The sequence below is a fragment of the Lolium rigidum genome, chromosome 3 (genome assembly GCF_022539505.1).
Source record: "Lolium rigidum isolate FL_2022 chromosome 3, APGP_CSIRO_Lrig_0.1, whole genome shotgun sequence".
Classification (NCBI taxonomy): Eukaryota; Viridiplantae; Streptophyta; class Magnoliopsida; order Poales; family Poaceae; genus Lolium; species Lolium rigidum.
In genome coordinates, this window is record NC_061510.1 from 247,584,821 (window position 1) to 247,601,281 (window position 16,461).

At 47.1% G+C, this 16,461-nt stretch overlaps 1 protein-coding gene across 1 annotated transcript; it reads right to left on the minus strand.

Moving 5' to 3' along the window:
- Positions 1-110: 110 nt before the first annotated feature.
- On the minus strand, positions 111-3,707 carry LOC124699268 (mitochondrial import inner membrane translocase subunit TIM8-like). Its single transcript, XM_047231595.1, has 2 exons — positions 3,563-3,707; positions 111-540 (listed from the first exon to the last, which is right to left on the minus strand). The coding sequence occupies exons 1-2, from the start codon at positions 3,605-3,607 to the stop codon at positions 355-357; spliced, it is 231 nt and encodes a 76-aa protein (XP_047087551.1). The 5' UTR covers positions 3,608-3,707; the 3' UTR covers positions 111-354.
- Positions 3,708-16,461: the final 12,754 nt, after the last annotated feature.

The window sequence follows — 16,461 nt, forward strand, 5'->3', positions numbered from 1 at the left end:
ATCCTGCATTTCCCTACTGCAAGAGCTAACGGAGCTGTGTATATTACATTAGTATTGTTTAAGTTACTAAATCATCATGCTAATGCCACACTCATTTCACCTCATTTCACTGCAACATGACCAACTCATTTCACCTCAAGATCACATTTTATTCAATAACCTTGCCGCAGCAAAAGACATAGCAATAGAATCAATCTCTGTCGGATCATTTCACTAAAGATAATCCAGCAGCTAAAGGCATAACAAAATTATTCATGTTCTGGCAAGGGACGCCTGGCTCCGGTTTATATCATCAGCTCTAGTAGACTCTGAGTTCCGGCACAGTGGAAGACCTATTCTAAATCTAGCTATGGCTTATCGCTTTTGAAACTGTTGCATGATGTGCATCTTAAGTTCCGCAAAGCGTGCTGCGCAGTTGGACAGGCAAGACACTTCGCTGTTGCTGAAGCTGCTCCCAATGCTTCCGGTGATGCATTTGTCCCAGCAAGTGTCAGTCAGCTTTGCTATGATCTCGTTTGCTATGACCTTCCTCTTCTCCTCCTGCAGAGAGAGAAAATGCATGTGGTGATGAGATTCCTGCTGAAGTACATCATAGCAGACTGTTTACATAAGAGATTTTGAAAGAGAAGCTAAATACACAAATCTTAGTCGTAAATGCTGTGGATGTGCAAGGACTCTACTCTAATAGACAACTGAGATATTGCTTAACTGTCTAGTCCTTCAGATGGAGAGAAAGGGGAGGAGACACAAGTACTGTTAACACAATTTAATGAGCATACATAGCACAAGCAACTCAACTTCTGCCCATTTCCTACTTCTGAAATTCATAATGAGGGTCCCTAGAGCATGCTAGATTAAAATACTTGATGCAGTATAATGGTTTGCTTCAAATTCAACCATGTCCATGTGATCCACTAGTTTTCCACTTAGGGCATCTCCAGCGGCGCGACGCATTTCGGACGCCCAAAAGTGGTCGGCAGCGTCCGTTTGCGTCGCCCAGCGGACATATTTTGACCGCGCGTCCGTTTGCGTCTGGGTGTGCTCCCACCGGGGCGACCCATTTTTGAATTGCAACATAGTTTGATCTTCATACAATTCCTTTGGTTTTCTACCACGAGCGATTGATTCATATGAAAACCAAACATAGAAAGTACATAAAAACTATACAAGACCTAGACTACTTGGTTCTCGACGGGCCGGCACCGTCGTTGCGTCGCTCCGTGGCCTCGCTTCTCCGCCGCCTCCCGCGCGGCCGCTATGGCTCGGTGCGCCGCCGCGTCCTCTTGCGGTGCTCGCTCCGGCCTCGCGTTGGCGGCCTCGTCCTTGAGCGTCTCGAAAGACTCGACGAGGGCCCGCTGCTCCGCCGCCTTCTCCTCCGGCGTCGGCGCATCGGGGTCATCGGATGACCATGAAATCTCCGAGTCGAGTCCTCGGCTGCGGCCGGCGGCCGCCAGCCGCGCTGTTCCAGCTCGGCGTCGACAGCCGCATGGGCCGCCCGCTCCTCCTCTCGCTTCCTTTTCCGCTTCAGCCAGGTCCGCGGCGTCCCCGACCGGGTGGAGGAGGTCGGTGCTTGTCGTCGGAGTCGAACCCGTCGTCGGAGCTCGAGGCCGGGGGAGGTGGAGTGGGAGGTGAAGGTGGAGGTGGAGGCGCGGCAGCCTGGCCGCACCCGGCGCTGCTCATGGTGGATCTACTGAGTGGCGCTACGGCAGCGGCGGCTAGGGTTTAGTGCGGAGGAGATGAGATGCTGGCGCCCTGTTTATATAGGTCGGAGGCAGGGCGACGGCCGCGCCACGCGGGGCATCGCCATTACTACGCGCGGCACGCGAGGCAGCCGAAACGACGCCTCGCTGCCAGTACTGGCGGAGAAGACGCATCGACGCTGCGTCTGCTAGCTGCGCACGTCTACTAGCTGCGCACGCTCGCGGAAGCCGAGGCACGCCATTAACGCGGCCCTGCAAAGGCTGCGGCGCGCCGCCCGCAAGTAATGCTGCCGAAGACGAAGCAGTTGTGACGCTGCCAGGCGGGCCCGTGCCAGGACCAAGCGGTCACTTTGCGCGTCCGCGCAGCGTCCGCCGAGACGCAAACCTGGCGCATATTTGGGCCAGGTTTGCGTCTCTGCGGACGGCCCGGTCACTTTGCGTCGCGCCGCTGGAGAGGGTGCACGACGCATTTTCGGTCATGGCGGACACAAACGGTCGCTCAGCGTCCGTTTGCGTCGCGCCGCTGGAGATGCCCTTAAGTTTGGTTGCAAGTGCCAACTGTGTACTATGATGCTATTTCTAATCAAATATATATCTTGGCACATAATTGACTAGGAACCGAAGCTTGCCAGACACAACAGCAAATGTCCCCACAGCATGTCTCACATTTTTTTTCTGTATGAGGTTAGCTGCTTATATACGGTAGTTCTGGATAAAAAGCTTGCGGAATATCAGAAGTTAACTTTGTCACCTTTTAACGAATTTGATTGTATCATGCAAAGTCCAATGCTACTACAAATCTCGCAACTGTTTCACATGGCAAAATAATACAAGTTTCCATCTTATAGCCACAAGGAATTCTGGTTGTAGATCAGTTGGAGTTAAGTATCATGGTTTCCCAGGAAATAATATACATCAATATATCTCAAGACAGGACATAAGTGATTATAGATTTGCAAAATGCAACAAGATAGCCCCATTGGATAATTACAGATGCACTTGGTGTTCAAAGCTTTTCTAATTTCAATGACTACCTAATGAAAACATATATAATCATTAAATACAGGTTGCCAGAATACCAATGACCTTCGAGCCTCCTCGTGCTAGGTGTTTGAAACCCTCCAAGTAAAGGATATCTAGCCTTACAAAGACAAAAATATAAACAATTAATTGACCTGATCAGTCAGGTGTTTCGTGAAACCTAAAAGATCCCTCTACTATAGTTTAGGGTCAGGGTTCTGAGTAGTTCTTATACAAAAGGAATTGGGTAAAATCTACTGCCAGAAGCTTCCTATGCCTCCAGTTCTACAAAAGATTTGGGATCTTCTGAGCAACTGAACCAGCCTAGCTTCAATCTATGAGAACAAGGAGATCACTTTGTGGGGTGGGGTGGGATGGGTACATCCACTCAATTGCCTCTTGAACAGCATTCAGTTACTAACCGGACCTACAATCTGTAATGCAGAATTCAACCTCAATTGTAACCTGCAGCACATATCCAAACCCCAAATTCAGGATCACTATTCCCCCCAAATTTTAGTTACTTTTTTTCTGCTTTCTTTGTCAAGAAATTATAGTACGCAGAGAGAATCTGCTGAACAATGAGAAACAGTCGGCGCGGGTTTCACATCCCCAGCAAATCGGTACCAAATCTGAGCGCAAAATTAAGCACAAAGGGGGTGAAGGGATCGCCAGATCATCCGTTTTCTCTGGACGATTACATCGCAAAAACATAACAAGAAGGCCGCACTGCGAACCAACGCCCTGATGCGCCGACGGGCACTGCCAGGAATCAAGAACAGGGGACAGCGGTGTAGGTTTAGGGTTCGGGTCTAGGTTTAAGGGCGGTAGATGGTAGTTACCTCGATGAGCGCCAGCAGCCTCGGGTTGACACCTGAAGCATCCATGGCTTTGGCTGCGCTCGTGCCCCTGCTATCTCCTTCCTTCCCTTCGCAGCGGACTAGCGGAGGAAGCTCTCGCCTTTTGTTTTCCTTTCCCCTGGGGCAAGAAAGACAAGGGGAAGAAGAACGTGGAGGAAGGATGAAGCCTTTTTCCTTTTTTTTTTTTTCTTCTTTTGATAGTGGGCCGCAGTTGAGCAAAATGAGCTGGGTGCTACAGTTCTTGTACACCCGGTCTCGTGGTACACTTGGGCTTTGAATACATTATTATGAAAAAACATTGCGTTTATCTGTATTATTGATTTATTATCTTAATTAAAAATTAGTTGACACAGTTTTGGTTGTCTAGATACACGCATTTTGGTAGATTGGTTCACTCATTTAGATGAAAAAGAAGCTGCGTCAATTAATTTGGAATAGAGGAAGTATAAGTTGAAGGGAAATTCTACTTACAGGTGTTGCACATGTGTCCTTGCACGGCCCACTGTGATTCGATGCTTGGATTTATCTCACAGTCGAAACGCCGTAGAGAGCGAACACCAACTTGTCCCATCGTGAGGCGTGCTACCTCGCGTGTCTTCATCGTGAGCCGCCACGTAGGAGTGTCAGACATACCCAGGGACTTTATATGCAAGCATGCAAATACTACAAATCAGGATAGGTCATCTCGGAGAAAATACCAATTCATCCGTGGAAATTATAAAGTCTCAGCAGACAATCATTTTGTTGAATGAAAAGGAAAATCACACTGGTCAAACACTTAAAAATCCAATCCGTAGCCTTGTTAATATAAAAATACAAAATATTGTTTCACTAACGGAAAGTTGTAAAAGCCTACAACTTCCTCCTTTCTGTAACTGTTACGATTTTTTTAGTTTAAATTTTAACTACAATGATTATGAAACGAGGGAGTAGAAAAATATCATTTGCCTTGGATGTAAAAATATAAAAATAGCCAATCATATAAAAAAATTCTCTCCATCCTATGAAACTTGTATGAGATTTATCTAAATTTAAATGCATCTACATACTAGATAGTGTCTAGATACATCCAAATTTTGACAAATCTATGGCAACTTTCAGAGTACAAAAAATAGTCGATCATTTTCCTTGTTGATATGTACAAAAATATTGCACTTGAAGGAAATTGAAAAAAAAATCCTGCATGCTATCATTTCCGTTGAATATTAAAACTGTGATAAGTAGCCAAACACACAATGTAGGTGTGCAGACCTTTTTATAGATAAAAGGCGATAATGCCTGAATTTAAATAAATGAAGTCAGCGAAAAACAGCTTACAAGAAAGAAAAAAAAGAACAACAAGCAGACATATAATGCGAAAAATATCATGCATGCCCATGTGTAGATTTGCGAGTTCAAAGGTAAAAATTAAAAAATAGCCGAACACACCATATCGGTGTGCAGATTTGTGAGCTTGACGCAGCAGTCGTTTTGCATACTCAAAAAAACAAAGTAAAGTAAAAAACCATACCGGATATTCTCCTTGATCGTACCCCCTCCCTCTCTGCTACAGTACCCGGAGGAGTCTCTGTGAGTTCCGGCCCGATCCCGAGCCCCTCCGGCGGCGATGCCGGCCGGAGGTGGCGGAGGTGAGGCGCCGGAGTAGGTTTGTTTAGGTTAGGAGTAGTTCCCGGCGGTTTGCCGGTTAGGTTTGGAGTTGAAGCCTGGTTTCTCGGCCAAATCCGGGAGGGCCGTGGCTGGTGGTGCTTCTCGCTGCTCCGGCGGTCGGAGCTCAAGGCGCCTCCACCTCGTCTGATCTCTGTATTAAGGCCATTGTCGTCTCCCTCAAGCTCCTCTTGTTGCCTCTTCCCCCGCTCCTGGCATGCCTTGGTGGCGAGGGGGATTGGTGGAAGTGGCCGTCAAGGGCTTGATCTGGAGGTGACAGGGGGTGGTGTGCCTCTCTGATGCTCCGGCGCGGCATCAGGCGGCCCGTCGCTGGTGGCCTCCCTCCAGATCCATGGAGGATCTTGGACTGGAGTTCGCCGACGGCCTCACCCTCACATAAGGCGCTTAGGAGTCAACAGCAGAGGAGAATATTGGTCTCCATGCCCCCTTGGCCGGCCATGGTGGCGAGGGAGGTGCGCAAGGAGGCGGGCTGTTTTGGTTCCTTCTGGCCTGGCCGGCCGTGGAGGCGAGGGGGCTGGAGGTGCTGCTCAGCCGTGCTTCTTCCTTGCTGCTGATGCTGTTCTCGTCGCTGATGTCTCTCTCTCTCTCACTTAACAAGCCCCGTGGTGGTGGTTGGCGGCGGGAGTCGATTGATGCTGGCGGCAGGTTCGTTCTGGAGCTCCTCTCCGACGTGCTTTCTTCACGTCGGACCAAAAGACAGTAGGGCTGTCGCTCCGCCGCTGCTCTGCTCTGCCAATGGTGCTCCCTGCGCTTCGTCTCCAAGTGGCTGGTTCCCCGGCGACGAGGTTGCAATCTGTTGGCCCGAGCTCGATCTGGAGAAGATGGACGGAGGACTTGATCGCGTTTCATTTTTTCCTCCAGGGTCCTCTTTGCTATTTTCATAGACCCAGTTGTAATTTCTGTATTTTTTGAGGTCTTCTTGTAATCCAGATTATCAATAGCAGCTTGTGTCGGGTGTTCTCACCCGACGACCTTGTTCAAAAAAAAAAGTCATTTGCGGTAAAATCAACTAACACGAAGAAATAAAAACCAGCAAACATGAAAATAACCAACCAGACCATGGCAGTGTGCAGATTAGAGAGTTGAAAATTCAAAAATTGCTGAACACACCATGTCGGTGTGCAGATTTGCGAGTTTGACGCTGCGGACTGCAAGCACTCACATATCATATCTCTATGTTGATATTTGTTTGTTTAGGTTGCTCACCACATACACCATGAGGTGACACTTCGTCGCTGTGAACTCCTTATAAACCGGTACAAACATACTTAGCTAAGCCGTGTGGTACTAAACAAATAACCGAAGGAATCAACGTCGGAAACGCTGGCCAGTACCGTGACGCGGCTATTGGGCCACGGCCCGAGATATAACCGCCGGCATCAGCCCATGTGCATGCTATCGGCCTCCATCCTTCTTTTTTTTTTGTGAATTCTGAATGTAAAAAAATCGTTAGCTGTTCAAACCATGTCGGTGTGCGTGTGCAGATTTGTGATAAGCGACTGAACCCAAATTCAGTCCCAGATGATCGAGGCGTGCATGCACACTCCACTCCATATACCATTAGCAATTCAATTGGATAGCTGACCACATGTACCATGTGGTGATCGTTGGACGCACGGACCAGGTTATAAACCGCTAGAAATTTTCTTAGCCGAGCCGTGTGGTACTAATCGATTGCGTGAACCTATCTGTTTGGTTAAGAACTCGAGTCCGGCCCCAAGAACAAAACTGTGTCTGGGCCGCGGCCCGCGGTCGAGCAGAATGAGCTGGGTCCGGCAATTCGTGTACACCCGGGCTCGTGGTACACTTTGGCTTCGAATGAACAAAAAAAATTGAGCTTAGAAATATCTGCAACAGTACTCCCTCTAACTCTAAATACTTGTCGTGAATTTAATCAATTAATAGGCTAAAATAGTTTTAGATTCACGGAATCTATGACAACTATTTAGGAACAAATGGAACTTTTTTTTTCCAACGTTTAAGTTTGCTAGACTGGTTTGTGCTTTTGGATTGTTGTTGCCTAGCTTGGTTTGGTACCCGGATTAGATTGTGTGTATCGGTATGACGGCAGAGCACATGGTCCAGATCATGGCCACCGATCAGAAACTGTAGGTTTAGTGACAGAGATCACCATGAAGGTGGCTTTGATTGATCGATGTCTTCACTTTGTGAGGCTTTATTGAATAATATAGTTTTGAAAAGTATATAGAGGCTAGAGATTTCAATCTCCTTTAAAAAAACATATTAGTGATTGGATAGAACCCTCTAGAGAAAATGCACCATGTAAACACTTATTTGCTTATTTTTCTTGGTAATTAATTATATTAACAAACTATTCTCCCACACTTCCTCCTTATGCAAGGTATTACGGGTTCTGAAATACTTCGGTGCTCGACAATAAATTTCCAAAAGTTTGTGACCATCATGCAAAGTTATAGGTTTTTTTGACCTTTTGTATTAGTTCATAGTCTTCTCTGTTACACTCATTCCTATCATGTATTGTATATTAACTTCTTAAAAACTATTTCTACTGAAAACAAAATAAAAGTACAAATGACATGTCATTTGGCCTTACATTCTCTTCCTCCACCCACCTCATCGCCGGTAATAATGAGTTGTAAAATTTGTCGTGCCTCTTGGTGATTTATGTGTCCTAGCTTAAACCCTAGTTGTGTCCATCAATTATTTGTTCATATAAGACTTATCGATGTATATTCGTAAAAATTGCAAAGTTTTCTCTTTAATTTGCTCACCCTCGTCGTCATCATGTTGTATAGTATCGACTTGTTCATTTTAACACGTTGATATGGGAAAATTTGTTCATAAGTGCTAACATGTCGATTCTTATCGTCCAACAGCATGCACATATTTTGTGCCGTTTGTATGTGGCTCTTGTACATGCATATTATTATTATTGTTATTACTATTATTATTTATTTGGAAAATCCGAATACAACGTAGACTCATACAAACACGCACATCACCACCATCACACTTACACAACGTTTTACCACATATGTGGCGATTTAAAATTGAAGAAGTCACCGCATACGCCTCGCTACCAAATAACTCAAACGTCACCCCCTCCCCCCGAAAAAAAATCGCCTAAACCCCACATATCTTGGTTCTGGCCTAAAAACCCAAAAAAGATAACGGTTGGTTCGGTAAACAATTTTTATACAAAATTCTTGAAGTCTCACTTGAATTGATCTTTTCCAACACATACTTCTCGGTTTGATATAAACCTAGAACCTATTAAAAATAGCTACTATAATGCACCTGTTATTCGGATCGGAAGTGTGACGCCCCGAAACCGGTAACAAGAAGTCATTGTTCCGATTCGGATTCGGATCGGAAGTCTTGCTCCAGGTTGGGCAGTCGATACCACCAACAAGAAGTCGTTGTTCCGATGACGATGATGACTCCGGAGGAACAAAGAAAAGGCGTAACAGTCACACGGATCCACCAACTCATCGTAACAAGAGCGAATAATAAGAGTAGTCGGTATGGTGATCAGCCCATCCCGCACTCAAAGTATTACTCAGTACATGAATAAGAGAATCGTGCAACCAACTCCAGGAATACAGATTGACGTTCTTGATAAACATCGACATCGAAGGTTCATGAGGTCAAAAACACAAGGGATAGAGGAAGGATCACATAAACCGAGATGGCGTCAACAGAGAAGACAAAGGTTAGCCGCCGGTGATGTTCTTCTCGTCGAAATCTTCAGAGATCGGTCCTAATAGGTGAAGGCATAGATCGTCCAACCCACGTCAGAACCTAAGACTCGGAGAAGCAGATAAGAGAGAAGACTCAAAACTCGCAAAGGTAAGAGGAGAAAAGAACATAGATAAGGAGAAAAATCAGAACTAATCAGATCTATCCGAATTTTAGAAAATATGTTTGACACTCTAAACTCAACGACCATTGGCAAGGTTATCCTACAGGCTGGACTAGTGGGGTACCGCAACCTGAGCTCTGATACCAACTTGTGACGCCCCAAAACCGGTACCCTGAGGATTCCAGCGATCCCGCCGAAGTCCGCACGATATCGATTCTGAGACGCCCTCCGACACGACGTGCGCGACGAATCACACACGTGATGCCAGAGGAATTAACACGAGCGGTAACATTACAACAGGATTACAATAGAGCCCACAAGATACATATATTATAACAACGACTCCAACGAGTCAAGATACAAATATACAATACAAAGATCAGAATCATACAGAAGATCGAATACGTCCGAGTACAGACAAGATACAAATTGGACTAAGAGTCCTGAAGATAACCAGATGGCGTCCATAACCCCGCCTGGGCCAAGCCGGAAGGGTAACCTTGCTAACGTCATCATCTTGTACCTGTCGAAGTCGGGCCATCGGTTGCCGACAAAAGGAAGGAAGCAAAAGAGAAAGGGAAAAGGCGAGAGTAAGTACCAAGGAACGAACTCCGGCACGTACTTAGCGGGACTAGAAATGGCTATGCTCGCCGGGCGAGTATATATATATATCGCCTGGGGCTATATGGTAGGTTTAGCGGCAGCAAAACTATAACCAATAGAGACACGCTACAACATTCGTCTACTCAGAGAAGATAAGAGAGCGCATAAGGTAACAGATAAATACTACACAAACATAACCCAGCCGATTACACATATCCCCTCCAACAATTGCGAAGAGGCAATGTAAAAGGCACTCGACGGTGGACAAGTTTTATTAGGTATCGGTTGTAGTAATGATATATTACTACGTAAATTATTAGCAGATTATTAGCAACAAGATAATGGTGTAAGTTGTTCTATGATCAAGCTATACAATTCCAAGTCGTCCATAACCGCGGACACGGCTTATCGATAAGATGTACACCCTGCAGGGGTTGCCCAAATGTAACCATACGCATGCTCGACCCACTTACGACAGGTGGATGTCTCACAACAAGACCGTTCCCAGTTTAACAAGAAAGTCTAGGGGGGCCACCCAACTAAGCTACCCGTAACGAAGTCCGGCCGTACTCCGAAGCGGACTCAGGGTTTGCGACGGAGGCTAGGCGTGCGAACCACACGCTTTTGCTAAACGTCCCGCGGGGTACAGTACTGAATATAAACCCACGAAGGCAACAGGAAGTAAACACCCGAAGGCAACAGTAAGTAAAGCATGGCATACATGGCATAGGCAAATAAAACCAAGGTTGTGGCCCCTTTTTCAACTGACTTTAGAAAAGGTAATGGGTGAGGGGGGATCCCAATAATCGTCCCCGCGCATGGGTAGAGCGCTCAATCTCGGAACAGATAACAAGAACTCGGGTCCTAGGGGACATTAGCAAGTCAAAGTTCCGATGCTTTCGCAAAGGGGCTCACAGATGCCTCTGCTTACAATTTTAGTTATTAACAATTAAGTAAAGCATGTGTATCTCCAACAACTGATATAGCATGTGATAACCTCCCAACAACCCAGCATATCCCGATAACAGATCGAGATAAACAACAGAACCTAAACACGCCTACGACTCGCAAGGCTCAAACATCAAGCAACAGCTGTGGGTAAGGAATGATACATATAGGATTATTATGGTAAACAAGTGGAATAGGACACGTGACTCGATAAAGAATCGCAACATAAGGATAGCAGTACGAGGGAGAGAGTAAAGTAGGTGAAGAGAGAGGGCTCGCCTGTGAAAAGCTGCAGAAGAACTTGTCGTATCTTACCACACCACTTCGCGATCCTATCCGAGAAGAAGCAAATGCTGGAACACACAACGCATGCATGTCTTACTACTACGGAAGAAGAATCGGCATGCTCATGATATGATATGCATGCATGACATGGCAAACATGATGCGGCGATGCAACTTATCCATATTAATCGGAGTCGAAACCCCGGGAAAACAAATTAGGTTGGAGTTGCAGTTTCTATCGTCAAAGTTAAGGGTGGATTAGCATAGCAAACATGGCAGGGGTGAGCTACATCAAAGTTAAATGCAACCGGGACAACATTTATATAATATCCCACATATTCCATATGTTACATATTAGGTGGTAATGCAAACTAGCACGAAATTATATGATGCATGATCCAACAGCAAGCATGGATGCCATATTCATGATCCTCGCATTTTTCTGATCAAAAACCATATATAACACTTTTTATTTCGAGTTATATTTTGGAAGATATGAATTTTGCAAGATATAGGCAGTTTCTGCAATTTCTGAGAAAAAACAGAGAGAGGGAAACATTTAATTTTATACCCAGAGAGATCTAGCCATAGTGGCTGACGCCTGGGTCCAGACCGCTGACTGGGACGCTGATGAAGCGATGGGGCCCGGGTTGATTCTTCAAAAGCTGCAGGGGGTTCACTGCAAGAAAAAGCGGGGATAAGGGCGCCGGGTTGATGTGCAAAGGGTTCCAGGGGTCAAACTGTAAACCGGCAGATCCAGATCTGGATCTGGGGAGTTTCTCACCGCGAGGAAGTTAGCCCGCAGAGGCTGACGAGGGGGCCCGCTGCCACGTTGGACGCCAGCGTGGCGAAGCATGCGGGAGGGCGCAGAAACTGTTCGACGAAACGTCCATGCCGCGTGCGTCGCAGACGGGGCGGTCACCGCGGCGCGCGGCGCGGATGCAGGCGCTCGAAGGTGTTCCAGGGGCGAGGTTTGGCGCGGACGACGCGCCTGGGCCGCGCGGACGAGAAAACGGCGGCGCCGCTCACGGGAGGTCGACCGAGTGGCGCCGGCGGCGAGGATCTGCGGAGAAGGCGTCGGCATCAACATAGGGAGCACGGTAGAGAGGGAGATAGAGAGCGATAGGAGGACCAGGGGGTGCGCCGGGGTACCAGGAAGCTCGAGGAGGGGTCGGTGTGGCCGGAGGTGGACGGGCGTCGCCGGAATCGACGAAGAACTGCGGCGGCCGACGAAGGGGAACGACGATTTCGTGCTCGAATTACGGTGGCCCTTTTCGATTCCTTTGGTGGAGATAGTCAGCACGACGATGTGGTTCTTCCGGCGGTGTCGGTGAAGCGAGGGGTGCCCGGAATCGATGGATTGACAGCGAGGAGGAGGAGTACTGTGGGGTTTCTCCTTCGGTTCATGGCTTGGAGAGGAAGAAGAAAAAGGGGAGGAGAAGATAAGGAGGAGCGATGGAGTGGTTGGCTGGCTCTAGAGATAAAGCAGGGGGAGGACCACACAGGGGAGGCTGGAGACAGCGATGGAGAGGCGAGCACGCTCCTCTCGTGCTCGTGCGAAGGAAAAGGGAAGAGAAGACTTTGTCTTCGGTCGAAGAGGTACGGGCCGAGTTGTGATGGGCTGGGCTGGAGGGAAGATGCGGGCCAGAGAGAGAGGAGCTGGGCCGCCGGGAGAAGAGGGATCCAGAGAGAGGCCTGGTTAGAGGGGGGAGGTGTTTTCTCCTTTGTTTTGAAAATTGTTTTCAACTTGAAAACAAACCAAAAGCAAAATAGGTTTTATTGAAACCAGAAAACATTAAAATAATTTTATTTTGTTTAAAATAGTTTGTGTTATGATTTTGTTAAAGAATAGAAAGGAGGGGGTTATCATAGAGACCATATGAGGGAAAACAAAATAAGTAGGGATTATAAAATAATTTTGTTTTGTTGAAAAAATCATGTGCATGATGCATGCATCATGCCATGATGATGCACAAAAGAAAATAACAAACAAATATAGTAGGGGTACTACCCTGGGCCGTTACAATCGACACCACTAACAAGGAACCTCGCCCCGAGGTTCCACCTCAAGGTACGGGGGAGAGAGGTGAACTATCGGGTCTTCTGGCGACGTGTCAAACTCCCCGACACCACTAACAAGAAGTCTTGCTCCAGCTTGGGCGGTCGACACCACCAACAAAAAGTCGTTGTTCCGATGACGATGATGACTCCGGAGGAACAAAGAAAAGGCGTAACAGTCACACGGATCCACCAACTCATCGTAACAAGAGCGAATAATAAGAGTAGTCGGTATGGTGATCAGCCCATCCCGCACTCAAAGTATTACTCAGTACATGAATAAGAGAATCGTGCAACCAACTCCAGGAATACAGATTGACGTTCTTGATAAACATCGACATCGAAGGTTCATGAGGTAAAAAACACAAGGGATAGAGGAAGGATCACATAAACCGAGATGGCATCAACAGAGAAGACAAAGGTTAGCCGCCGGTGATGTTCTTCTGTCAGAAATCTTCAGAGATCGGTCCTAATAGGTGAAGGCATAGATCGTCCAACCCACGTCGGAACCTAAGACTCGGAGAAGCAGATAAGAGAGAAGACTCAAAACTCGCAAAGGTAAGAGGAGAAAAGAACATAGATAAGGAGAAAAATCAGAACTAATCAGATCTATCCAACGAATTTTAGAAAATATGTTTTGACACTCTAAACTCAACGACCATTGGCAAGGTTATCCTACAGGCTGGACTAGTGGGGTACCGCAACCTGAGCTCTGATACCAACTTGTGACGCCCCGAAACCGGTACCATGAGGATTCCAGCGATCCCGCCGAAGTCCGCACGATATCGATTCTGAGACGCACTCCGACACGACGTGCGCGACGAATCACACACGTGATGCCAGAGGAATTAACACGAGCGGTAACATTACAACAGGATTACAGTAGAGCTCACAAGATACATATATTATAACAACGACTCCAACGAGTCAAGATACAAATATACAATACAAAGATCCGAATCATACAGAAGATCGAATACGTCCGAGTACGGACAAGATACAAATTGGACTAAGAGTCCTGAAGATAACCAAGTGGCGTCCATAACCCCGCCTGTGCCAAGCCGGAAGGGTAACCTTGCTAACGTCGTCATCTTGTACCTGTCGAAGTCGGGCCATCGGTTGCCGACAAAAGGAAGGAAGCAAAAGAGAAAGGGAAAAGGCGAGAGTAAGTACCAAGGAACGAACTCCGGCACGTACTTAGCGGGACTAGAAATGGCTATGCTCGCCGGGCGAGTATATATATATATCGCCTGGGGCTATATGGTAGGTTTAGCGGCAGCAAAACTATAACCAATAGAGACACGCTACAACATCCGTCTACTCAAAGAAGATAAGATAGCGCATAAGGTAACAGATAAATACTACACAAACATAACCCAGCCGATTACACATATCCCCTCCAACAATTGCGAAGAGGCAATGTAAAAGGCACTCAACGGTGGACAAGTTTTATTAGGTATCGGTTGTAGTAATGCTATATTACTACGTAAATTATTAGCAGATTATTAGCAACAAGATAATGGTGCAAGTTGTTCTATGATCAAGCTATACAATTCCAAGTCGTCCATAACTGCGGACACGGCTTATCGATAAGATGTACACCCTGCAGGGGTTGCCCAAATGTAACCATACGCATGCTCGACCCACTTACGACAGGTGGATGTCTCACAACAAGACCGTTCCCAGTTCAACAAGAAAGTCTAGGGGGGCCACCCAACTAAGCTACCCGTAACGAAGTCCGGCCATACTCCGAAGCGGACTCAGGGTTTGCGACGGAGGCTAGGCGTGCGAACCACACGCTTTTGCTAAACGTCCCGCGGGGTACAGTACTGAATATAAACCCCCGAAGGCAACAGGAAGTAAACACCCGAAGACAACAGTAAGTAAAGCATGGCATACATGGCATAGGCAAATAAAACCAAGGTTGTGGCACCCTTTTCAACTGACTTGAGAAAAGGTAATGGGTGAGGGGGATCCCAATAATCGTCCCCGCGCATGGGTAGAGCGCTCAATCTCGGAACAGATAACAAGAACTCGGGTCCTAGGGGACATTAGCAAGTCAAAGTTCCGATGCTTTCGCAAAGGGGCTCACGCATGCCTCTCGCTTACAATTTTAGTTGTTAACAATTAAGTAAAGCATGTGTATCTCCAACAACTGATATAGCATGTGATAACCTCCCAACAACCCAAGCATATCCCGATAACGGATCGAGATAAACAACGCAACCTAAACACGCCTACGACTCGCAAGGCTCAAACATCAAGCAACAGCTGTGGGTAAGGAATGATACATATAGGATTATTATGGTAAACAAGTGGAATAGGACACGTGACTCGATAAAGAATCGCAACATAAGGATAGCAGTGCGAGGGAGAGAGTAAAGTAGGTGAAGAGAGAGGGCTCGCCTGTGAAAAGCTGCAGAAGAACTTGTCGTATCTTACCACACCACTTTGCGATCCTATCCGAGAAGAAGCAAATGCTGGAACACACAATGCATGCATGTCTTACTACTACGGAAGAAGAATCGGCATGCTCATGATATGATATGCATGCATGACATGGCAAACATGATGCGGCGATGCAACTTATCCATATTAATCGGAGTCAGAACCCCGGGCAAACAAATTAGGTTGGAGTTGCAGTTTCTATCGTCAAAGTTAAGGGTGGATTAGCATAGCAAACATGGCAGGGGTGAGCTACATCAAAGTTAAATGCAACCGGGACAACATTTATATAATATCCCACATATTCCATATGTTACATATTAGGTGGTAATGCAAACTAGCACGAAATTATATTATGCATGATGCAACAGCAAGCATGGATGGCATATTCATGATCCTCACATTTTTCTGATCAAAAACCATATATAACACTTTTTATTTCGAGTTATATTTTGGAAGATATGAATTTTGCAAGATATAGGCAGTTTCTGCAATTTCTGAAAAAAAACAGAGAGAGGGAAACATTTTATACCCAGAGAGATCTAGCCATAGTGGCTGACGCCTGGGTCCAGACCGCTGACTGGGACGCTGACGAAGCGATGGGGCCCAGGTTGATTCTTCAAAAGCTGCAGGGGGTTCATTGCAAGAAAAAGCGGGGATAAGGGCGCCGGGTTGATGTGCAAAGGGTTCCAGGGGTCAAACTGTAAACCGGCAGATCCAGATCTGGATCTGGGGCGTTTCTCACCGCGAGGAAGTTAGCCCGCAGAGGCTGACGAGGGGGCCCGCTGCCACGTTGGACGCCAGCGTGGCAAAGCATGCGGGAGGGCGCAGAAACTGTTCGACGAAACGTCCATGCCGCGTGCGTCGCAGACGGGGCGGTCACCGCGGCGCGCGGCGCGGATGCAGGCGCTTGAAGGTGTTCCAGGGGCGAGGTTTGGCGCGGACGACGCGCCTGGGCCGCGCGGATGAGAAAACGGCGGCGCCGCTCACGGGAGGTCGACCGAGTGGCGCCGGCGGCGAGGATCTGCGGAGAA

Coding starts and splice junctions, on each gene's coding strand:
- LOC124699268 (XM_047231595.1), bottom strand. CDS start 3,607: ATGGATGCTTCAGGTGTCAACCCGAGGCTGCTGGCGCTCATCGAG. Junction 541..3,562: donor GGCTGCTGGCGCTCATCGAG/GTAACTACCATC, acceptor CTCTCTCTGCAG/GAGGAGAAGAGGAAGGTCAT.